This window comes from Gekko japonicus, unplaced genomic scaffold, assembly GCF_001447785.1.
Source record: "Gekko japonicus isolate JY-2015 unplaced genomic scaffold, Gekko_japonicus_V1.1 scaffold3469, whole genome shotgun sequence".
NCBI classification, from domain to species: domain Eukaryota; kingdom Metazoa; phylum Chordata; class Lepidosauria; order Squamata; family Gekkonidae; genus Gekko; species Gekko japonicus.
In genome coordinates, this window is record NW_015169885.1 from 80866 (window position 1) to 106695 (window position 25830).

Here is a 25830-nt window from a genome sequence, read left to right on the forward strand (position 1 = left end):
CCCCCCCCCAAGCACCAAGAATACAAAGCATCCCTTGCCCCAGACATAAGAACATAAGAGAAGCCAATGTTGGATCAGGCCAAAGGCCCATCCAGTCCAACACTCTGTCACACAGTGGCCAGAAATACCAGGGGCCATCAGGAGGTCCAGCAGTGGGGCCATTGTGTCAACAGGACAATGTCACTTGTGGGGAGAACCTGGAAGTGACATCACATCTCTCTAGGAATTACCTTAAGAGTTTTTGGCAATTCCTAGAGAGGACTGACCTTGGCTGCTGCCGCCCCCTAGTCTGGCAGCCTAGCAGGGACAGTTGCACTCACATCACACTGGTGTGCTGATGTCCTTCCTGTGAAAACTGGAACTGACATCATGACATGGGGGGGGTGCTCTAGGATTTACAGAAAAAAATCTATGGTATGTCATGATGTCACTTCTGTTTTTTCCTGGAAGTGATGTCAGTGCGCCACCCCCCATTTTCCTCCCACCGGCATGCCCAGTGCCAGCAGGCAACAACCAGGTTTGCCGGAAGATCTCCTGAAATAGCTTTATGTGGGGTGGCCCCTGTTCAGAAAATTCATTGGGTCAAGTATGCAGCTTCATATGGAAATCCACCTCTCCTCCACTGCTATGAAAAAATATGGGACCAATTTATCCTCGCTAAACTCACAAATATCACCCAGACATCGAATGTCGACACATCGGCATCTTCCTCACGATTTGTTTCTACACGGTCAGGTGTTCTCCAATATATGTCAGAGAAGGACATTCTCCCTTCAAAGTCATCGTATCTCCCCTGGATCCACTTCTAGTTGTATCCAAGCATTAGTCTTTCAACGAAGCTCCACATATATTGGCAGAGTTCATTTAAACTCTTTCAAGATTAATCATCGATCCTTTATTTCTTGACTTTGAATTTGGCTCTTCTATATAAGCTTTTCCGTATAGTACGGTTCAGTACATTGCAATCTGGTTCGTTTATGTTTACTTCGTTAATTTCTTTAATGTTACATATTCCCACAACCATCAACTTTATGTATTTCGAATTCTGGTGTGTATTGTTGTTTCAAAAGTTTCTTTTAAAAGTTTTTTAAAAAGAACGCAGCTTCATGGCTATTTGACCGGGCTCGCTCACAGAAACAGATCGCACCCGTTTCAAAAGCAATTTCTGGCACATAAATACAAAGTATTTTAAAGCCACATTCATAGGGTTGCCAGCCTCCAGGTGGGGCCTGGGGATCTCCTGCTTTTACAACTGATCTCCAGCTGACCGAGATCAGCTCCCCTGGATGAAATGGCTGCTTTGGAGGGTGGATTGTATGGCATTGTACCCATGCTGAGGCCCCTCCCCTCCCCAACTTCTGACACACTTCCGGTGATGTCAGGGGGTGTGGCATATGCAAATAGGTTATGCTAATGAGTTATGCTAATGAGCTCCTGCACCTCTTTTTCTGCGAAATTACGCCTGCCTACAGGGTTGCCATAAATTGATTGCAACTCGACAGCAATTTACATTACACATTCAAACTACCAGGAGGGAAGGCGGCATGGCAGAGTCCTGTCTCATCAGACCTCAGAAGCTAAGCAGGCTCAGAAATGCAATGGGAGACCACCGAGGAAGACTCTGCAGAGGAAGGCAATGGCAAACTGCCTCTGCTTCTACCTTGCCTTGAAATTCCCTGGCTGGGGCTGCCATAAGTCTTGGATGGGAGACCACCAAGGAAGACTCTAAAGAGGAAGGCAATGGCCAGCCACCTCTGCTTCTCCCTTCCCTTGAAAGCCCCTGGCTGGGGCTGCCATAGGATGGGAAGACCACCAAGGAAGTCAATGGCCAACCACCTCTGCTCCTCACTTGCCTTCAAAGCCCCTTGCTGGGGCTGCCATAAGTCTTGCATGGGGAGACCACCAAGGAAGTCTCTGCAGAGGAAGAAGGCAATGGCAGATGACCTCTACTATTCACTTCTCTTAGAAGCCCCTTGCTGGGGTCACCATAAGTCTTGCATGGGGAGACCACCAAGGAAGTCTCTGCAGAGGAAGAAGGCAATGGCAGATGACCTCTACTATTCACTTCTCTTAGAAGCCCCTTGCTGGGGTCACCATAAGTCACCCTCAACTTCACAGAACTTTACAGGCATTGAGCCTACCATATTTGAGAGAGAATATTCTCTCAAAGGAGCACAGAGTACTGGAGATGAGACTGCTCAGTGTATGAAGCTAGTTTGGTGTAGTGGTTAAGTGCGCGGACTCTAATCTGGGAGAACCGGGTTTGATTCCCCACTCCTCCACTTGCACCTGGCTGGATGACCTTGGGCAAGCCGTAGTTCTGATAAGAGCTGTTCTTGAAAAAAAAGCAGTTTCTGTCAAGAGCTCTCTCAGCCCCGCCTGCCTCACAGGAGGGTGTCTGTTGTGGGGAGGGGAAGGGAAAGGAGTTTGTAAGCCACTCTGAGTTTGTGGGGAAGGGAAGGGAAAGGAGTTTGTAAGCACTATCTTTGGGTAGTGAAGGGCGGGGTATAAATCCAATCTCTTCTTCTTCTCCTCCTTCTTCTTCTTCTTCTCCTTCTCCTTCTCCTTCTCCTTCTTCTTCTTCTTCTTCTTCTTCTTCTTCTTCTTCTTCTTCTTCTTCTTCTTCTTCTTCTTCGTGTCCCCGACTATATAGAATTCTGAAAAGCAGTTTGCTAGATTTGCACCATGGGATGGGTGGGGGCTCAGTGGTAGAGCATCTGCTTGGCATGCAGAAGGTCCCAGGTTCAATCCCACGCGTCTCCAATTAAAAAGACCAGGTCATAAGTGCTACGAAAGACCTCAGCCTGGAGCCCTGTAGAGCGACCGCCAGTCTGAATAGACAAGTACTGACCCCGATAGACCAAGGGTCTGATTCAGTATAAGGCAGATTCATATGTGTGTTCATCCAGAAAAGCTACCAAAACATTCTCATTTTAAAAAGGCTTTCCCAGCTGCCGGCTGCCAGAAGATAGATTTTAAATCTTGCTCGTTGTGCTTTTCTCTCTGTTTGTCCTTCATGACATTTTATTACTCTATTTTAACACTCATTGGGGGGGGTTAATGTACTTGGGGGTGGGGTCCCGTAACCCATCTTGTGAACGTTTGCTGAAAGCCATGGTACGCATTTATAAATAAAGAAATAAATAAGGCTAAACCACTCGGCAGATGGCTTAAATACTCAGCAACTTCCCTGTCACTTAATAAATATCCAGCCGAGCCAGGGCAGCCAGCCAATTGCTCGCAAAGACATTCTGAGCATGGACGGACGGACGGGAGTTTGACTTTTCTTTTTTTCCTTTTTGCTTCCCAGTGCCTCTTCTCCACCCAGCCATCCCTCTTTCCCCACAACACTATCTTTAGAAGAGAGAACGCACAGAAGAGAGAGACGATTTTGATATATCTATCTATCTATTCCGGATGATTTTTGCCGCAGATAACTCCCAAGCATCTCGGATGACAAGAACTGATTCCATAGCAGAGGGCTTCTTTGGGTTTTTGCAGGTCGGCACCCATCTGTTGTGGAGCCTCAGCTTTTAACTGACAGGTAAGTCCATCTCTCTCTGACCCTTCGTCCTGAGGCAACATTTAGGAAGCCTTGAGGGGAAATTAACTGGTCCCTAAACCCAACACAAAGGCCGCTAGTCTCCATCTCCCTTTTCAGGAAACTACTTGAGTTTTCATTTAATTCTGTCCCCATCTCTAAGGTATGACCTGGGAACCCCCGGAATTACAGCTCATCTCCAGAGATATACAGAGATGACACGAAGCTAGGTGGGACTGCTAATTCTGATGAAGACAGAGTCAGGATTCAAAATGATCTCGATAGGCTGGAACAGTGGGCGGAGACAAATAAAATGAATTTCAGTAGAGATAAGTGCAAAGTCCTACACTTAGGTACAAAAAATCAAAGGCACAGATATAGAATGGGAGGGACTTGGCTTGACAGCAGCTCATGTGAAAGGGATCTAGGTGTTCTGGTTGATCACAAGATAAACATGAGCCTGCAGTGCGATGTGGCTGTGAAGAAAGCTAATGCAATCTTAGGATGGATTCACAGAAGCCTTGTGTCCAGATCACGGGAGGTGGTAGTTCCGCTCTATTCTGCTCTGGTCAGGCCTCACCTGGAGTCCTGTGTCCAGTTTTGGGCACCACATTTTAGGAAGGATGTTTACAAGCTCGAGCGTGTCCAGAAGAGGGCAACCAGGATGGTGAGAGGGTTGGAATCCAAGTCTTATGAGGAAAGGCTGAAAGAGTTGGGTCTGTTTAGCCTGGGAAAGAGAAGGCTTAGAGGGGACATGATTGCAGTCTTCAAGTATTTGAAGGGCTGTCATGTAGAAGATGGAGCAGATCTATTCTCTCTTGCTCCGGATTGCAAGACTAGATCTAATGGGTGAAAGTTACAAGGGAGTCGATACCGGCTAAATATCAGGAGAACCTTCCTAACTGTAAGAGTGGTTGAGCAGTGGAACAGTCTGCCTCGGAAGGTGGTGGATGCTTCTTCACTGGATGTTTTGAAGCGGAGGCTGGACGACCATCTTTCGGGTATGTTGTAGGTATGTAGGGCTCTCTTTCAGCTATGCTCCCGCAGAGTGCAGGGGGTTGGACTAGATGACCTGCAAGGTCCCTTCCAACTCTAACATTCTATGATTCTTTGATCAGTTCCCCTGAAGAAAATGGATGCTTTGGAAGGTGGACTCTATGGCATTGTACCCCACTGAGGTTTCTGTCCTCCCCAGGCTCCACCCCCCAATCTCCAGGAGTCTGCCGACGTGGATCTAGCAACCCTTCCCCCCATCCCCCATCAGTGGCCGGGGGTGACCTGGCAACCCTGTATCAGACAATAAAACATCACCAAACAATGTGCAGTTATTAGCTTCACTGAAGAAGAGGGACAGATGAATATGGAGGCCACTTTCTGTCACCCAGGCAAGTAGCCTTTGATGCTCTTCATGAATCTGTATAACCCACTTTTAAGCCATCTATGGCCATAGCCTCCAGGAGGCAGTGAATTCCACAATTTAGTTACTGGGCGCAAGTGGTTAAGATGCTGAACTGCAGGCCGGAAGGTCGGCGGTTCGGCAGTTCGAGACCCGAGTGCCGCGTGACAGAGCGAGCTCCCATCTTTGGCCCCAGCTCCTGCCAACCTAGCAGTTCAAAAGCAAGAAATTGCAAGTCAATAAATAGGTACTGCTTCGATGGGAAGGGAACAGCGTTCCATGCACGGCCTTGGTGTTTAGTCATGCCGGCCACGAGACCACGGAAACATCTTCGGACAGCGCTGGCTCTTTGGCTTGGAAACGGAGGTGAGCACTACATCCCTAGAGTCAGATTCGACTGGCTTCCGAGCAAGGGAAACCTTTACCTTTTCCCTAAAACCCAATAAGTATTTCCCTCAGTTTCCCCAAGGGGGTTCCAAAAGAGTAGAGCAAGGGGAATATGCCACCCAACTTTAAATTTGGCTAGATGCATAAAGGAGCTGGTAGGTGTGGGCTCACTATTGCCTGAAATTTAGATAGGGTTGCCAGGTTGAGGGTGAGGACATGAGGGACGTGAGACATCATGTAGATCTCACAGTGTTCCTTCTGAGGAAAACCCTGAAGCGCCACAGGGTAGTTTTGGTCAGCGCCAGAAAATCTATGATAAAACCACAGATTTTTCCCAGTGATTCCTAGAGCTACCCTACGGCACTTCCGGGGTTTCCCTGGAAGTTATGTAGCAACATTGGTGATGTCACTTGGTTGGTCGGTTTTTTCTCTGAGAAAAGAGGGCTGACAGGGGGAGACGTCCTGACTTACCCGGAGGCCTGGCAACTGGTGGTGGGTAAAGGGGACTCAGCAGTGGGGAAAGGCCGAGACCAGTGTCTCATAAACATCTCCAGCAATGTGGTAATGTCACTGGAGGAGGAGGAGGGGGCGGAGGGAGAGGAGGAGGAGGAGCGGGGGGGTTGGTTTTATAACCCACTTTTCACTACCCGAAGGAGTCTCAGAGTTGCTTACAATCCCCTTTCCTGCCTCTCCCCACAACGGACACCCTGTGAGGTAGGTGGGGCTGAGAGTGCTCTGAGAGAGCGGTGACTGGCCCAAGGTCACCCAGCAGGCTTCATGTGGAGGAGTGGGGAATCAAGCCCAGTTCTCCTGATTGGAGTCCGCCGCTCTTAACCACTACACCAAACTGGCTCTCATCTCATGGCGTCATCTCGTCGCTGGTGACGTGGAATGCTCTGATATTTGGAGAACAACTCTATGGTAGAAGCTGTTTTCACCACTGAGTGTTTGCCCAACTACCAGAATGTCCCGTGTCACCAGCAACGCAACGACATTACTTCCGCTGTGTGTCAGAAGTGACGTCGCCATGTTACTGGCTACACCACTGCCACACTGGGCTAGGCCTCTCCCCCCCCTGCTGCCAGTAAGTCCCTCGCTGGCCAGCTGGTCAGCGGGAACCCTACTAGCAGCCCTAGACATAGAAGGGAAATCACTGCGGCGCGGCCTCTGTCAGCTACTTTCCTTCACGGCATTTTTCTGAGGTGAAGTGGCTGATAGGGCTCTTCTGAGAGAAAGGAGGACAATGCAGCGTCAGGCTTAGCTTGGAATTTCCCCCTCCCCCCCCCCACATACTTTTCAACCAAGAACCGTTAGGAAGTTTCTTCAACACGCAGCTTGTGGGATTTACTGCCAAAAGATGGAGAGATGGGCACACACTTCGACAGCTTTAAAAAGGGGATTAGCCAAAGTCCTAAAGGAATAGGCTAACCAATGGCTATTAGCGATCATAGCAGTCAAGCTTCTCCATTCAAATACCCATTGCATAAAAAAGGTAAAGGTTCCCTTGCTCGAAAGCCAGTCGAGTCCGACTCTAGGGATGCGGTGCTCATCTCCGTTTCAAAGCCGAAGAGCCAGCGCTGTCCAAAGATGTTTCCGTGGTCATGTGGCCGGCATGACTAAACACCGAGGCGCACGGAACGCTGTTACCTTCCCACCGAAGTGGTACCTATTTATCTACTTGCAGTTTCTTGCTTTCGAACTGCTAGGTTGGCAGGAGCTGGAACTAGAGACGGGAGCTCACTCCATCATGCGGCACACTCGGGTCTCGAACTGCTGAACTACCGACCTTCCACAGCCTGCAGTTCAGCGTCTTAACCACTTGAGCCACCGCAGCTCCAAACAAAATATAAATAAAGGTAAAGGTTCCCTTGCTTGAAAGCCAGTCAAATCCGACTCTAGGGTTGCGGTGCTCATCTCCGTTTCAAAGCCAAAGAGCCAGCGCTGTCCGAAGACATTTCCGTGGTCATGTGGCCGGCATGACTAAACACCGAGGCGCACGGAACGCTGTTGCCTTCCCACCGAAGCGGTACCTATTTATCTACTTGCAATTTCTTGCTTTCGAACTGCTAGGTTGGCAGGAGCTGGAACTAGAGACGGGAGCTCACTCCGTCATGCGGCAACCCGGGTCTTGAACTGCTGAACTACCGACCTTCCACAGCCTGTAGTTCAGCGTCTTAACCATTTGAGCCACCGCAGCTCCTACCCATTGCTTAGGGGCTATGATAACAAAGTGCCTTCATGCCCCGTGGATGGGATCCATTTGACTCCTGGGAAAACCCAAGTGCTGGATTTGCTGCAACTTGGTCTGACGCAGCAGGGCCGCTCTTACGGTATTTCCAGGTTGATAAGCCAAAAGCGGATTATCTGAACATGGAGTTCCCACAGTTGGCCATTGATAAGAGAAGATAAGAAATTGGATTTATACCCCACCCTTCACTACCCAAAGGAGTCTCAGAGCGGCTTACAATCCCTTTCCGTTCCCCTCCCCACAACAGACATCCAGTGAGGTAGGTGGGGCTGAGAGAGCTCTTTCAAGAACTGCCTGTGAGAGAACAGCTCTGAAAGAACTTGTGACTGACCCAAGGTCAGACCAGCAGCTGCATGTGGAGGAGTGGGGAATCAAACCCGGTTCTCCCAGATTAGAGTCCGCGCTCCTAACCATTACATCAGACTGGCTCTCCTGATGACCCTAATCTAAGCAGCTGAACATTAGATCTAATATATGTGCTAGTTGTGATGTTTCTAGGGCCTTCACTGCACAGGTGCTGGGCAATACACTGCCAGATTTTGAAAAACAGAGGGGTTCTCATGGCCCTGGCAGCCTACAATACGTGGCTGGCGACAGTCACCTTGGTGTGTCAAATGCATTCAGCAGAACTGCTCTTAATACTTCCAGCTCTGCTTTTATTTTATTTTTATTTATTTACAAATGTTTGTGTGCCACCTTCCTGCTCGATGAGGGCCACCAAGGCAGCCAGTAGTTAAACTGTTATACAAACGTGTCATAAAAACCATCAACACCAAACCTAAAGTAGCTATTAAAAGTGCATAAAACAGTAAGTAAGACACAGGGGAGGAAGGAGGGATCATTGAAGGAATGCCAGATGAAACAAGAAGGTCTTCACCCACTGGTGGAAGACAGCGACAGAAAGGTACAGGCGAGTCTCCCTGGAAAGAGAGTTACATAGTTTTGGTGCCATCTCAAAGAAGGTCCTGTCTCGGGTTGCCACCTACCTAAGCACAGAAGGTGGAGGTATCTGAAACAGGGCCCCAGAAGATGACCTTAATGGTTGACATAGCTCGCTCTAAGCTGAGCACAACATTTTAGGTGCCAGCTCAGAGATTTCTGCTTCTGCACATAAAGTTTCCCCCCCTCCATTGGAAAGAATGGAGGATGGGGCATCCCTTTTTGGGGCCCATAGAATTGGACCCCCTGGCCCAATCTTTTTGAAATTTGGGGGGCTTTTTGAGGAGAGGCAGCAGCAGTCATGCTGCAAATTTGGTGCCTTGATCTCAAAAAACCCAGCCTCCTAGAGCCCCAAATACCCCCAGACTGATTCTCCATTATAGCCTATGGGGCCTAATGACTATAATGGTCCCCATAGGCTATAATGGAGCTGGGAATTTTTTTTTGCACAACCCCATTGTGCTTTTCAGTATGATTTGTACACTGCCTTGAGTCACAGGGAAAAGTGGGATATAAATATTTGAATAAATAAATAGTTTGGGCAGGTTGATGACATTTAAGGAACTTCCTGTTTGTTAGGTTAGGCAGGGTTCTGACAATGATTGTTCTTCCTTTGTTATACTTGACCTGTAATGCTGGTTGTCATATTTCACTAAAAAAGAAAAAGGTAGACTGAAAGACATCCCCCGCCCCCCATGTGCTGCTATGTTTTCTAAGGTTCAGTACAAGGCGATGGTCCAAGCCCAGGTATACCTATATAATGGACTGGGGCGGGTAGACCTGTCCTCTGGAGGCCTGGTCTACCAATATAATGGAAAAGGATGAGTAGACCTGTTCTCCGGAGGACAGGTCTACAAATATAGTGGAAAGGAGTGGGTGAAATTTGCCTTGATTCCGTTTTCTCATGTTTAATTCATTCTTAAAATAGAGTTTAAATATAACTTAAAAGAATTTATTCTGAGATTTTTACAATGTTATAGATGCAATTTTCTTTTTTAAAAAACCCCCTAATTTACGCAATAGTCAAATGTAGACTTGCTCGCAAATTTAATGCTACTACATTTTTTGCTCACAAAGTAGAATTTCTTCTCACAACACTGCGGAGCTTAGAGGGAACATTGGGGTCGGGTAGGTGCCGTGACTGAGAAGGTCCTCTCTCAGTTGTCAGTGCCACCTACTTAATTGCAGAAGATGTTGTTGTTGTTCAGTCGCACAGTCGAGTCCGACTCTTTGCAACCCCATGGACCACATCACGCCAGGCCCTCCTGTCTTCCGTCGTGCTCCCGAGTTTGCTTAATTTCATGTTCGTTGCATTGATGACACTGTCTAACCATCTCATCCTTTGCCGTCCCCTTCTTCTTTGACCTCCAATCTTTCCCAGCATCAGGGTCTTCTCCAGTGAGTGCTCCCTTCTCATTGGGTGGCCAAAGTATTTGAGCTTCAGCTTCAGTCTCTGGCCTTCCAGAGAACAGTCAGGGTGGATTTCTTTTAGGACTGACTGATTTGATCTCTTTGCAGTCCAGGGAACTCTCAAGAGTCTTCTCCAGCACCATAATTCAAAAGAATCTATTCTTCGGCGCTCGGCCTTCCTTATAGTGCAACTCTCGCAGCCGTACATGCAGATGATGGGGGTACCAGACATGTGGCCCCAGAAGACGACCTTAATGGTTCGGTACATTCATATGAGAGTAGATGGTCCTTCAGGTCCTTGATTTTGTTCTTGAACAAAAAGAAACCAGGGGTATACTTTTTTTAAAAGGCCAAAAGGCGAACACCAACCAATGCTCCCTCTAAGCTGTGGAGTCTTGTGAGCAAAAATTCTATTTTGTGAGCTACTGGCATTAAGGTTGTGAGCAAGCGATTTGGCTACTGCATAAATTAGTTTGCTCTGAAATCATCCTTCCTGAGCTAAGAGGAAAATGTGTGAGCTGGAGGCTAAAAAATGGTGAGCTAGCTCACACTAACTCAGCTTAGAGGGAACCCTGACGCCAACGTATGCATGATAGATTAGAGACCCCTTTGAGTACCGAAGAGCTTTCCAAAGCACAGCATTTATGATGGGGGAAAGCAGCACCTCGACAGAAAGATTTGCATTAGTCAAGTCTTCTGGAAGCCCAACAGGGGTGCATTCATATGTGCCTAACCAGAAAGAAAGCAGTTTTCACGCTTTCCGGCTGCAATTTCACCCTTATTAGGCAGTTCACATTTTAACGTAAATATTGCTGCACTCCGGGGATTAGCAAGACAAGGGGATGTTTACAGCAGGCGTGTCCGGGGTCATGTCTTCGGAATAAACTCCCTCCTTTCATGTAAGTTACCAGATGTGTCTAGAACTCCATCTGGGTGATTTTTTAAAAAGCCTGCCTGAATGGCAGCCAGCCATAGTTCCGGTTTAGCTCACTGACACAGAACTAGGGACGTGGAAAGTGTGTGAGAGAAGCACATTCTCCACGCTTCTACTCATAAGCAGAAACTGGTTGTAGACTAGGGTTGCCATTCCACCTGTTGGGCCAGGGGATCCCCCAGTTTTGGGGGTCCCAATCTGCTGTGGCCGAGGTGGCCAGTGGGGGAAGCCCCACCCCGAGAAGCCCCCACCCAATGGCAGTGGTGTGATGATGTCACCCAGGAGTGACACCATCGCGTTTCTGACATTGGGAGCGACACTCTAGGCTTTGGGCAAAACTCTATGGTTTTGAGGCTCAAAAAAACCATAGGGTTTTGCCCAAAACCTACGGCATCGCCCCCAATGTCGGAAACACAATGATGTCACTTCCAGATGATGTCATCGCAGATAGAATGATTGCTAACCCCCTGGCAGTAAGTACCCACCTTCCCCCATTTCTCGCGGGTGGCCAGATCCTGCCTGGCGATCCTACTTGTAAATGACCCTTATACATTACGGATCTCTGGATGAATACTCCATTTCATTATTTTTTAATTGGTTTTATTGATTTTTGTTCCGCCCATTCCGGCCTAGGCCGGCTCAGGGCCGCTCACAACCAGATAAAAGTTATCATAAAACATAATACATAAAAACATTAATACAATTCATAATAAATAATAAAATACATTACTTGATGAATAATCCAATAGTATACACACTATTAAAATCAGACAATATTAAAGTGCCAGCAATTCCAGTGTTTACTTTAGTTCTATTGGTCCATTGCAATTGTGGGGGGGGGGGGGCTGGGCCAGGCAATAGTTACTGGGCCCTGTGGTTGAGGGCTTCCACCACGGTTATCAGTTGTTACTAATGGCGCTATTGATCGCTGTAGTTGTACTGAGGGTGGTGGTGGTGGTGGTGGTGGTGGTGGTGGTGGTGGTGGTGGCAGCAGCACCAAAGGCCTGGCGGAATAGCTCCATTCTACAGGCCCTGCGGAACTGTAAAAGGTCCCGCAGGGCCCTGGTCTCCTCTGGGAGCTCATTCCACCGGAGTGGAGCCACCAACGAAAAGGCCCTGGCCCTAGTTGTTGCCAACCTGGCCTCCTTGACACTCAGTAGGACCAGACAGTTCTGGGTCCCTGAATACAGTGCTCTCCGGGGCATATATAATGGAAGTAGGTATCCATGACAATACCGTGGTCAGACTCCTCGGTGCCCTAATCAGGCCTGGCATCACTGCAAGAGAAACTGAAACAATTGTTCAGGGTAGCCAGTCTTACAAGGGCACCGAGAGAGCCAGTGATGTAGGTCGTCCAGGAAAATCAAAATGGGAAAATTACCCAGCACCCACAATACAGCCTGATCCGATTTAGCATGTTAATTTTGACTTACATTGATCGATCGCGTTTTAAAGTACTCAATTTGAAAGCCCCCCTAGCAACTCATGCTTGAACGGAAATATTAATGGAGGGATCGAAGGTGGTTTAAATGTTGTTGTTGTTGTTCAGTTGCACAGTCGAGTCCGACTCTTCACGACCCCATGGACCACATCGCGCCAGGCCCTCCTGTCTTCCACCATCCTCCGGAGTTTGCTCAACTTCATGTCCGTTGCATCGATAACACTGTCTAACCATCTCATCCTTAGTCATCCCCTTCTTCTTTGACCTTCAGACAAAAATATGACGCCAGCTGTGGGGTCACATCACTTCCAGTAAAAAAATGGAAATGACGTGGAGTAGCTCTAGGAATCTTAGTCTCAGTAGTCCCTTGTATGAAGATAGTTTCAAAGGGTAGCCGTGTTGGTCTGCAGTAGAACAGATAAATTCCAGTAGCAACTTGGAGACCAATAAAATTTTGAGGGGATAAGCCTTCAAGTGACCTAGGTAGCTCTAGGAATCGCCAGAAACTCTATGGTAAAACCACAGAGTTTCCGGTGTTTCCTAGAACTACCTAGGTCATTTTGCTTTTTTTTTAATCAGAAGTGATGACAGCCACTGTCATCAGCTCCCTATATCCCCACCTACAGCCCTCCCCCTGCTGGTCTGACTTAGTATAAGCAACTTCCTTCATCGCCTGCAGTGCGATATGACTGCAAAGAAAGCTAATGCAATCTTAGGATGCATTAACAGAAGCCTTGTGTCCAGATCACGGGAGGTGGTAGTTCCACTCTATTCTGCTATGGACAGGCCTCACCTGGAGCCCTGTGTCCAGTTTTGGGCACCACATTTTAGGAAGGATGTTGACAAGCTCGAGCGTGTCCAGAAGAGGGCAACCAGGATGGTGAGAGGGTTGGAATCCAAGTCTTATGAGGAAAGGCTAAAAGAGTTGGGTCTGTTTAGCCTGGGAAAGAGAAGGCTTAGAGGGGACATAATTGCAGTCTTCAAATATCTGAAGGGCTGTCATGTAGAAGATGGAGTGGATCTATTCTCTCTTGCTCCGGATTGCAAGACTAGATCTAATGGGTGGAAATTACAAGGGAGTCAATACTGGCTAAATATCAGGAGTAACTTCCTAACTGTAAGAGTGGTTGAGCAGTGGAACAGACTGCCTCGGGAGGTGGTGGATGCTCCTTCGCTGGATGTTTTCAAGCAGAGGCTGGATGACCATCTTTCGGGTATGTTGTAGGGCTCTCTTTCGGCTATGCTCCCGCAGAGTGCAGGGGGCTGGACTAGATGACCTGCAAGGTCCCTTCCAACTCTAACATTCTATGATTGTATGATTCTTTTATTCCTACTGCTAAATTTTGAGAAGCAGAGGCCCTGTTTTGCAAACAGAGGATCCCAGGTTCTTTGGCTGGCATCCAAGTCACAAGAAAGTGTCAGGGGAAGACCTTTGCCATGGACCCAGGGGAAGTTCTGACAGCCATAGGGATTTCTGGGTTAGATGTGCCAATTGCCTGATTCAGTATAAGGCTACTCCATATGCTTCTCACACACATGTCTTTCATCTTGATGTTTCAAGTCCCACTCACGTGGGTTTTTTTACGAGACTCCGTGTTTAATAAATACACGAAAGTAGTCAGAGTCTTTGTATTCTGTCTCTTTTGAATGCCCCACTTTGAATAAGAAGTAAATGTTTATCTTCAAAGTCAAGTGCCATCGTTTAATCTAACACTACTCAATTAAATGTGTAGGTGATCCTACAGATTGTCACGAAGAAATTCAGCGGAGATGGGGCCCTGGGCAGCATCCAAAAGTACCCAAGAAAGGGACATGGCTGTTACTAGCAGGGCTCTTTTTGTAGAAAAAGCCCAGCAGGAACTCATTAGCATAATAGGCCACACCCAACAGCAGGAACTCATTAGCATATTGGGCCACACCCCTGACAGCACAGCTCATTAGCACATTAGGCCACACCCCCATGTTACCAGAAGTGTGGTCATCCAGCCACACCCACCTTTTGCTTCTTAGTCTGTTTACCTTGTTTGTTGTCAAAACCCAGGGCGTTTTTTTGTAGCAGGGACTCCTTTGCAAGTTAGGCCACACACCCCGAATGTAGCCAATCCTAATGAGTTTCTGCTGTTGGGTGTGGCCTATTATGCTAATGAGTTCCTGCTGGGTGTGGCCAACTCGGGAGCCAGCCGGAACTCCGTTCCTCTGCGTTCCTGCCCAAAAATAGCCCTGGCTGTTAGGGATTAGCGTGGAAGAAGGATTACTCAGCGATTTGGTGGATCTGTTGGGGTTCATCGGCCTCCTTCTTCAGGGACACGTTTAGTAAGGTTGTCAGCTCTGGGTCTGGGAAATTCCCAGAGATTTGGGGATGGGGCCTGAAGAGGGTGGGGTTTGGGGACTTCCGCAGGGTATCATACCATGGAGTCCATCCTCCAAAGCAGCCCTTTTCTCCAACAGAACTACTCTCTGTAGTCTAACGATCAGTTGTAATTCTGGAAGATTCCCGGCCCCAGCTGGAGGCTGACAACCTCCAGAGCTCTTTTTGTAGCAGGAACTCCTTTGCATATTAGGCCACACACCCCTAATGTAGCCAATCCTCCAAGAGCTGACAGTCGCCCCTGTAAGAAGAGCTATGGCCCCGGTCACACGGGCCGGAAAATGCAGGGGGGAAGCGTGGCTGTTTGCCCCGGAGCAAACTAATGCACGGCCGCCAGATCACACGTCCCGCCGACGTCCTGTGGTTCGGGGGGAGGTGCCGATCACACGACAATCCTGCAGCGTGGCAAAGAAGCGGTGCCGCGCGATCACAGCAGCAATGGCTAGGCACCGCTGCCATGGCAAACGGGGTTATGTTTTTTTAAAACCGAAGTGTGCGCATGCGCCGTTGGGTGCTTGTGCGCATCCCGTGGAGACTTGGGGGGAAAAACCTTTTTGCGACGGGATATGGGCGGGCGCCGGATGCCACGAACTACCACCGGAAACGGGATCAGACGCCCGCCCTTGCCCCACGGTTTCCGGAATTAGTACCTCCAAGGTACTAGTTTTTTACGCCGCATCTTCGGCGGGAAGCCTCGGGTTAGCCACGGGAGCTCTATGCTTCCCAGATGTTGCGGTGTGATCGCGCCTGGAAAATCTGCCTATCTTCCATCTCTGTAGCGTGGCTAATGCTCCGTGTGACCGCAGCCTCTGTAAGCTCTTGGAGGATTGGCTACATTGGGTGTGTGTCGCCTAATATGCAGAGGAGTTCCTGCTACAAAAAAGCCCCCACAAATTTGTTTTACACAGCCAGATAATCTGAACAGTCATCATAAGAACCTAAGAGAAGCCATGTTGGATCAGGCCAGTGGCCCATCCGGTCCAACACTCTATCATACAGCGGCCAAAACCCAGGTGCCATCAGGAGGTCCATCAGCAGGGCCAGAATTCCAGAAGCCCTCCCACTGTGGCCCCCCAAGCACTAAGAAGAGTATTACTGCCCCAGAAAAACATTCCATCTATACCTTGTGGCGAAAAGCCCTGTCAATAATAGCCATGCCCAGGCTGCTGATGAGGAATATATTTCTGAATAATCACCCTATACAGAAACAAAAAAATCAGAGCATATAGAAAATTAGCGCCGCAAGAAAAGGACTGAGCTAGAACTTCTCTCACTTGTGTGCTCATTTTCTCCATGCAGGAAGAAGTAATATCATCATGTCGCTGGTGACATGGGACGCGATGGTATATGGGCAAAAACGATAGGGTAAAAACAGCTTCTGCCAGAGCTTTTGCCCAAATACCAGCGCATCCCCGGATCACCAGTAACATTGTGATGTCACTTCCGGTGCACACAAAGTTTTATTCGAGGTATGCAGGGGTCATCTCCTGCAGGAACGCACAGGAGCAGAGCTTCGGCAGTAAGGAGCTTAGGGGGCGGGCACATGCAACAAGCCCCGCCCCCTGCTCCCAGCAGCCCTCAGTCGGGCCGCAAGAAGCAAGAAGCAGCCAAGTAAGTTGCAGAGCCCCCCTGCCCGCCCGCCTTCAGGTACAAGCCCTCCCTCCTCTGTGAGGGGAGATCTGCACATTCCTCCCCCCCCCCATAGCTAGCAATCCAAAACAGTCCAGTGGAGCCTGAGCGGTGGGAGCTGCCTTCTGACACACTTCCGGTGATGTCAGGGGGTGTGGCACATGCAAATAATGCTATGCTAATGAGCTCCTGCACCTCTTTTTCTACAAAATGACCCCTGCAGGTATGAGCTTTTGTGTGTACACACACTTCCTCAGATACAGTGCACACAAAAGCTTATTGTTGTTGTTCAGTCGCACAGCCGAGTCCAACTCTTCGCGACCCTATGGACCACATCACACCAGGCCCTCCTGCCTTGCTTAATTTCATGTTCGCTGCCTTGACCATCTCATCCTTTGCCGCCCCCTTCCTCTTTGACCTTCAGTCTTCCCCAGCATTTAAAACTTCTCTCCCTCCTTGGCATCCCGTCGACCCGTTCCAAATAGGACTCTCTTCTGTGTTCCACCCCCCACACACACACACACAAAAACCTCCTTCCTGTTCTGCTCAGCTTATGCATGACACTTCATCCTCCAGCATCGCGAGCAAAGCCGACCTTCCTACTTTTCACGAAAGAAAAGTACCATATTTGGCCAGTCTGAGCCGTAGTTGCTCTGGAACTCGCCAAGATACAAGGCAAACCTTTTTAAAAAAAAAAAAAAAGTCGGTTAACCCTTCGTTTATAAATACAATGATAAATCACCGGGAGCTAATTTAAACACAGAGCTTTTGGAGAATTAAACAGAATCGGGAAACATCCCCCCAGTCGTTGGGAGTTGTACTCAAGAGGGAATCACTGCGTAGGAACTAGAAGAATTAGCCGGGTAGTTTAGCCGCCGCAATTTAGGATGGAGAGACGTGAAAAGGCAAAGCTGTTTGTTTGAATTGTACTTGACTTTTGTTTCTTAACGTACTTTCAAGAGAGCCAGTTTGGTGTAGTGGTTTAGTGCACGGACTCTAATCTGGGAGAACCGGGTTTGATTCCCCACTCCTCCATTTGCAGCTGCTGGATGGCCTTGGGCAAGCCATAGCTCTGTCAGAGCTGTTCTCTCAAGACCAGCTCTGGAAAGAGCTCTGTCAGCCCTGCCTACCTCACGGGCAAAGCTCCCTCTAAGCCATGGAGTCTTGTGAGCAAAAACTCTACTTTGTGAGCTCCTGGCATTAAAGTTGTGAGCAAGTGATTTGGCTAGTGCATAAATCAGTATGCTCTGGAGCCATCCTTCCTGAGCTGAGACAAAAATGTGTGAGCCAGAGGCTAAGAAACTGTGAGCTAGCTCACACTAAATCGGTTTAGAGGGAACACTGCTCACAGGGTGTCTGTTGTGGGGAGGGGAAGGGAAAGGAGTTTGTAAGCCACTCTGAGACTCCAAGACTCTGAGTGAAGAGCAAGGTATAAATCTAATCTCCTCCTCCTCCTCCTCCTCTTCTTCTTCTTCTTCTTCTTCTTCTTCTTCTTCTTCTTCTTCTTCTTCCAATGTTCACCCAAGGCCACATGTCTTGGGTGCTCTCTTTCAAAATCTCAAATTCCCTGAATCAAGGTAAGATACTAATTAAACAGACCAGGGAGCGAATGATATTTATTTACCACAGTTAAATCCTCTATCAGTAGGGTAGCCACCTTCCAGGTGAAGAAGAGAAGAAGAAGAAGAGATTGGATTTATACCCCGCCCTTCACTACCCAAAGGGGTCTCAGAGTGGCTTACAAACTCCTTTCCCTTCCCCTCACCACAACAGACACCCTGTGAGGCGGGTGGGGCTGAGAGAGCTCTTGACAGAAACTGCTCTTTTTCAAGAACAGCCCTTATCAGAACTATGGCTTGCCCAGGGTCATCCAGCCAGGTGCAAGTGGAGGAGTGGGGAATCAAACCTGGTTCTCCCAGATTAGAGTCCACGCACTTAACCACTACACCAAACTGGCTCTGGAGGTCTCCCAGAATGTCAACGGATCTCAGACTACTGTGATTGGTTCGTTTGAAGAAAACAGCTGTGCTGGGAGGTGGACTGTATGACATCATACCCTGCTGAGGGTCTTCCCCTCCCCAGGCTGCTGTGTTGGTTGGCAGTAGGGCAGCTAGATTCAAGTCCAGTCAAGTCCTGAGAGACCGATGAGCTCCTTCCATCAGAAACCCCAGGGTTGGCACCCCTATCAGACGGGCCAGATTCTGAGAGCCAGTGTGGTGTAGTGGCTAAGTGCACAGACTCTAGTCTGGGAGAACCTGTCCTTGATGGATTCAGGAAAAGGCAGGTTCTTGAGGGGGGTGATGTCCACGGCTCAGTGGTACAGCATCTGCTTGGCATGCAGAAGGTCCCGGGTTCAATCCCCAGCACCTCCAGTGAAAAGAAACAAGCAGTAGGTGATGTGGAAGACCTTGACCTGAGAGTTTGGAGAGCCACTGCCAGTCTGAGTAGACAATACTGACCTTGGTGGATCAATGGTATGAATCAGTATAAGACGGCTCATGTGCATTCATGTATGTTCTTTGGAGGCCCTGTTCCATGTACACATGTGTGCACAAACTCACACATCATTTCTGAGGTTGTTAGAGACAGGGCCTTCACTTGTAGCTCCTTGCCTTTGAAATGCGTATGTATGTACTGGCATCGAATGGCAACCAACTTATGGCTACCCCAGCAAGGGTCTTTCAAGTCAAGGGAGAAGCAAATGTGGTTTGCCAGTGCCATCCTCTGCAGAGTCTTCCTTGGTGGTCTCCCATCCAAGACTTATGGTGACCCCAGCAAGGGTCTTTCAAGGCAAGTGAGAACTGGATGTGGTTTACCAGTGCCTTCATCTGCAGAGTCTTCCTTGGTGGTCTCCCATCCAAGACTTATGGTGACCCCAGCAAGGGTCTTTCAAGGCAAGTGAGAACTGGATGTGGTTTACCAGTGCCTTCATCTGCAGAGTCTTCCTTGGTGGTCTCCCATCCAAGACTTATGGTGACCCCAACAGGGGACTTTCAAGGCGAGTGAGAAGCAGAGGTGGTTTGCCAGTACATTCCTCTACAGAGTCTTCTTTGGTGGTCTCCCATCCAAGACTTATGGTGACCCCAGCACAGGGTTTTCAAGGCAAGTGAGAAGCAGAGGGGGTTGGCCATTGCCTTCCTCTGCAGAGTCTTCCTTGGTGGTCGCCCATCCAAGACTTATGGTGACCCCAGCACAGGGCTTTCAAGGCGTGAGAAGCAGAGGTGGTTGTCCATTGCCTTCCTCTGCAGAGTCTTCTTTGGTGGTCTCCCATCCAAGACTTATGGTGACCCCAGCACGGGGCTTTCAAGGCGTGAGAAGCAGAGGTGGTTTGCCATTGCCTTCCTTTACAGAGTCTTCTTTGGTGGTCTCCCATCCAAGACTTATGGTAACCCCAGCACAGGGTTTTCAAGGCAAGTGAGAAGCAGAGGGGGTTGGCCATTGCCTTCCTCTGCAGAGTCTTCCTTGGTGGTCACCCATCCAAGCACCAACCCTGCTTAGCTTCCAAGATCCGATGAAATCAGCCAATACCCTACCATTCCATGTCCTGCCTTTAGAATACTCCTGCCTATATCTGTTTGCCTAATGCTAAACGTTGATTTTTTCAGTGCCAGACTCCAGTTTTCCCAGGCATTTGCAGATGGTTGGTTTTCTTTCTTTCTCTTTTGCTTTTTTGTTTTTGATGTTGCCTCTATTTTTAACCAGTGCTGGCTTTCTGTTTTAAATGGGTAGAATGTTTTATACTGGAGCCTTTCTGTGCTCTTGGGTTGGATCCAGGGGTCATTTTCTGCCAATGGGAGGCATTTCTGCCCATGGGATGGAATTTCCCTCTCTTCTGTTCTCCAAAGAGCTGCCCCCTGGGGGGGGGACCGGAGACCATCAAGAACAGCTTTGGGGCCACAGTTAGGGAATCGCACTGGGAGAAGAGAATCGGTAAAAGTGGGAATAGCTCTTCTAGGGGTAGAAAATGACCTTTGGATTCAACCCAGCGTTTTATAGCTTTCGATGACAAGATTGGGAGAGAAATATTTGGATTAATGAACAAAGCACACGCTCCATCTCTGAGCAATGAGCCTTGCGGTGAACGATTACCGAGAGGTGACAGATGGATGAGTTAACGTTTTGTGACAGGAACCAAATACCAGTATCTGCATTTAGGTGGCAGATGGAAAGCTGGAATTCTTGCCCAGAAGATGTTATTGTGTTAGGCATTTGGTGTTAGTTAGAAGAGTGAACTTGACGCTGCAGTCAGCGAAACATGAAATGTCATAGAGTTTCCAAATTGGACTCCCGGGCTTGTTTGTTTGTTTGTAAGCAAAACTGAATTTTAAAAAAGCCATGGCGGATTGCAGATATTCAGCTTTAAAATTAAATTATTTTGTTGTATTGTGTTAAATAGTGGGTTCCATGGATGAGCAGGCTCGAGTCGAGAGATCAGCTCAACTTTATTAGTGATTTCGGCAAGCACAAGACAAGACTCCAGAGCCTCAGCTCTGTTAAATAGCAGGCAATTGCCACACCCAAACACACCCCACTCCCAGTGATAAGCTATTTACATAACATTACTACTTGATCGGTTACTTTCAGAATCCTGGTAGGCTATTGTTCTTGTGCTCCAAGCTCAGCCAGTCTCTGGGGTGATTCAGTTAGGGATGATTCAATCCCAATACATAGCATATTGTATTTTATCATGTGGTTGTAACCTGCCCTGAGCCTTGCGGTGCAGGGGAGGGAGGACTAGAAATCAAACAAATAAATAAATAAAATAGTGTATATGGAAAACATATAGATTTCGTTTACTGGCAGAGGACTTCTCTTTAAATATTTATTTATTCGAGTGTGCTGTGTTAAGTGCCATCACATTGCTTCCAACTCATAAGAACACTGGAAGAGCCCTGCTGGATCAGACCAGTGGTCTATCCTGTCTCACACAGTGACCAGGCAGTTCCTCTGCAGGGCTAACCACAAGGCATTAGAGGCCAAAGCCTTCATAAGAACACAAGAAGAGCCCTGCTGGATCAGACCAGTGGTCCATCTAGTCCAGCATCCTGTCTCACACAGTGGCCAGCCACGGGGGTCATTTCGTAGAAAAAGAGGTGTGGGAGCTCATTAGCATATATCATTAACATAACTTATTTGCATATGCCACACCCCCTGACATCACCGGAAGTGTGTCAGAAGGCGACACCCACCACTCAGGCTCCACTGGACTGTTTTGGATTGCTAGCTACTGGGGGGGGGATGACGTGCAGATCTGTCCTCGCAGAGGAGGGTGAGCTTGTACCTGAATAACCATGGAAAAGGGAAAGAAAAATGCAATCTTCTGAATCCTATCCCATAATTCTGGAAATCTCATTTGGTAGCCCCCTCTTCCCCATTTCATTTAAGTTTACAATAAATAAGGAATACCAGTGGGCAAAATTTCCACATGTGTAATGGCTACCGTGAGAAGTGTTTTCAATTGAAACAAGAAACTGACATATTAAAATATTGATTATCTGGATAAGTGCAATGTAACAGCATTTTCACAATATCTTCATTTCTGCATAAGGCTAAGCAGAGAAATGTGTTGCATAGTTGCTTATCTTTTGATATAGAGTTTGAAGTTGTCTATCTTCATTACACACACACACACACTCACATACATATATATATACACATACATACATATACATATATATACAAACATATGCTCCTGCAGAGTGCAGGGGGTCGGACTAGATGACCTGTAAGGTCCCTTCCAGCTCTAACATTCTATGATTCTATGATTCTATCATGTAGCACCATAACTCTAGAAATTAGGTGAATGGGTGTGACTTCCAGGATGGCCTAGAATCAAAAATTAACCATGAAACACCTCTTAGTAGTAGGCTTTTGGTTAAGGACAGCTGGCACCCTCTCCTCTCCCACCCCCCAACTCTGAGCTTCTGCTTCCTCCCCCCTGCCCAGAAGTGGCCAGACAGTCCAGCACTGGGATATAAATTCTAGAGACGCCATCTTGGGCTTTTAAAATCTGGTTTGTGACTTTTTATCATAATTCTGTTTGTGATTAGAATCCTTTGGGTTTTACATTGGTTTGCGGCTATATGCCTTTTGTCGTGTATTGCCCAGAGCCCTGCCTAGCTGTGATAGAGCAATTAGTAAATAAAATTAAATAATAATCAGCAGTCATTTCGTAAAAAAAGAGGTGCAGGAGCTCATTACCATAACTCATTAGCGTAACTTATTTGCATATGCCACACCTCCTGATATCACCAGAAGTGTGTCAGAAGGCAACACCCACTGCTCAGGCTCCACTGGACTGTTTTGGATTGCTAGCTATCGGGGGGGGTGCAGATCTGTCCTCGCAGGGGAGGGAGAGCTTGTACCTGAATAAAACTTGGTCTTAAAGGTGCCACTGGACTGTTTTGGACTGGGGGGTCGGGGGGGCTCTGCAACTTACCTGGCTGCTTCTTGCTCTAACTGAGGGCTGCTGGGAGCAGGGGGTGGGGCTTGTTGCATGTGCCCACTCCCTGGGCTCTTTACTGCCGGAGCTCCGCTCCCGTGCGCTCCTGCAGGAAATGACCCCTGATAATAATAGTGATGATGATGATGAATGTAAACTTCTGAATTCTGAACCTGTCTCTTCCTTGTATTTTACAAGCCCCGGCAAGATCCCACCAAATCATGAAGACCTCCAATAACAGCACTCTCTTCGAGGGTCTCTTCGACAAATTTGTACACCTCGACCAAGAACTGTTGGACACATTCTACACTCTGTGGATTGTCCTGCTGGTGGCCAACACCATTATTTTCCTGGTGGGTGTCGTGTTGAACTCTTTGGCCCTTTACGTCTTCTGCTTCCGCACCAAGACGAAGACCACCTCCGTCATCTACACCATCAACCTGATCGTCACCGACCTGCTGGTGGGCTTTTCCTTGCCCATCCGGATCATCATGCACTACGTGGCCGGGGACTGCAAGAGGTGTGCCCTCGTCCACATCTTCATCTACTTTGTGAACATGTACTGCAGCATCCTGTTCCTGACCTGCATCTGCATCGACCGCTACTTGGCTATCGTCCAGGTGGAGGCCTCCCGCAAGTGGAGGAACCCCAACCACGCCAAAAGCATCTGCGTCTTCATCTGGGTCTTCGCCACCGTGGTGACCTTCTCCATCCTCACCATGGCCGTCAAGTACTCCTACTGCTGCATCGCCAAGATCTTGCCCTTGATGGTCTGCGAGTACTTCTTCCCTCTGATCATCATCACCTTCTTCACCACCCGGATCATGTGCGCCCTCTCCAAGCCGACCCTCATGCACCAGAGCCGAGAGAGGCGGATGCGGGCCGTGCAGCTCCTCATCACCGTCCTCATCATCTTCATGATTTGCTTCACCCCTTTTCACGTCCGCCAGTTGGCCATCTCCATCAACCCGCAAATGCCCAACGACATCAGCCTGGTGGCCTACCACGTGACGGTCACCTTGAGCAGCCTCAACAGTTGCATGGACCCGATCGTCTACTGCTTCGTTACCAACAACTTCCAGTCGACCATGAAAAACATCTTCCGGAAGTCCGAACCGGAGCAGACCAGCGGAGACATCATCAGCGTGAACAAGGGCTCGGGTTCAAATGCCATTATGCCCTTCGCAAATGCTGTAGGCAACACTTTGGGTTTGCCTTTACCGAACCATACAGCAAACTCCTAGAGGGGGCAGGGTACCCAAGGACATTGTTGGGAATGCTGAGACTGGAGGGACTCTCCCCTTTCTCTAGAAGGATTTGAGAGCATCACATTTATTTTCGGCAAACTGGCAGCAGAACTCCTCGTTGTTCCCAGTGACACCATCGGTTTCTATACGGCAGCTGGTTTGTGTGTGTTTGGGGGAATCATATGCCATGTCTAACTAATTTAGGTAAAGGTAAAGGTTTCCCTTGCTCAAAAGCCAGTCGAGTCCGGCTCTAGGGTTGCGGTGCTCATCTCCGTTTCAAAGCCGAAGAGCCAGCGCTGTCCGAAGACATTTCCGTGGTCATGTGGCCGGCATGACTAAATACCAAGGCGCACGGAACGCTGTTACCTTCCCACCGAAGTGGTACCTATTTATCTACCTGCAATTTCTTGCTTTCGAACGGCTAGGTTGGCAGGAGCTGGAACTAGAGACGGGAGCTCACGCCGTCCTGCGGCACACTCGGGTCTCGAACTGCTGAACTACTGACCTTCCACAGCCTGCCGTTCAGCGTCTTAACCACTTGAGCCACCGCAGCAACTAATTTACAGCAGCCCAAATAGCCTAGATTGCCCCAAGCTCGTTAGAGCTTGGAAGCTAAGCAGGGCCTGCCATGGTTAGTACTTGGATGGGAGACCACCAAGGAACGCAAGGGTTGCTACTTAGAGGAAGGCAATGGCAAACCTCCTCTGCTCATCTCTTACCTTGAAACTCCCTCAAGGGGGTCACTATGAATCAGTTGCTACTTGACGGTACTCAGTAATCCCTGGTAACTAATCTACAGATTCCAGGACTGTATCCCAGAATGCAATCTGCCTTCATTCTCTCACCAGTGCCCTCAATTTGGGAAAAATAGAGTACAGGAAAGATGCTGCTGTGCTGTATACAGGTCTATCCGTATCTCCATGATCCTTTGGAGGACTGGCAATGTGCCTGTAGTCCTTCGTCCGCCTGTTCTACTGACGTTACAAGTGGAAGGAAATACAACCAAGGCCTTGTTTTCAGAGGACAATCGTTTTTTAAAATAAATAATCTGAAAGATACCTTGTCAGCTCAAGCGAATGCGAAAACTACAAGAGGGCAGTATCGTCAGCGAGATATCGGAAACACCCATTCACTAGAAATACTGAGGGAGAATTCATTTCCCGGTAACGTTATATGGTTGGCAAAACATAACTCAAGACTCCTTTGGAGCCCAGCTAAATGTCGCAATGGTGGGGAAACAAGAGCCTCAACAGGCCAATTTTTTTTTATGAAAAGCAACACTGGGGAGGAGACTATTTGCAGCAGAGAAGCAAGAGGGCAGGGGTCTCCGTCCCTACTCTCAGCTTTTCTGAGGCACAGTCTCTCCAAGCTGATTTTCCTACACAGTGTTCCAATGAAAATTTGCAATAATAGCTGTATTTATGGAATCTCAGGTGCAGGGGTCATTTCGTAGAAAAAGAGCTAAGGGGAACTGATTAGCATAACTCATTAGCATATGCCACACCCCCTGACATCACCGGAAGTGTGTCATAAGGCCACACACCCCGCCCCCAACGGCCGGCGGGAGTGCAAGGAAGCCCCGCGAAGGCCCTCCCTGGCCCCAGGCAGGCAGGGGTGGGGAGAGGCAGGGAGGAAGCAACTTCCCCTCCCTCTTCTCCTGTCTCCTCCTGGCTGAATGAGGGCCAGAAGCGGGACGGCCGGAAGCAGGGGGTGGGGCTTCGTCATGTGCCCTGCCCCCCGTCACCCGGGGGAACTGCGATCCCCCGCGATCCCCCCCGAAATGACCTCTGCTCAGGTGAGGGAAAGTTCTTGAGGGCAGGGAGAGTTGCAGAAGAAGAGGCATGGGAT

The 25830-nt window shown here is 48.6% G+C and overlaps 1 protein-coding gene across 1 annotated transcript in view; it reads left to right on the forward strand.

Moving 5' to 3' along the window:
- GPR20 (G protein-coupled receptor 20) overlaps positions 1–24233 on the forward strand; it is a 61446-nt gene extending 37213 nt beyond the window's left edge. The window contains exons 2-3 of the mRNA XM_015417464.1: positions 3311–3544; positions 22933–24233. Coding sequence (XP_015272950.1) covers positions 22957–23979 — 1023 coding nt within the window. The 5' untranslated portion in view covers positions 3311–3544; positions 22933–22956 and the 3' untranslated portion in view covers positions 23980–24233. The remainder of the gene's footprint in view (positions 1–3310; positions 3545–22932) is intronic.
- Positions 24234–25830: the final 1597 nt, after the last annotated feature.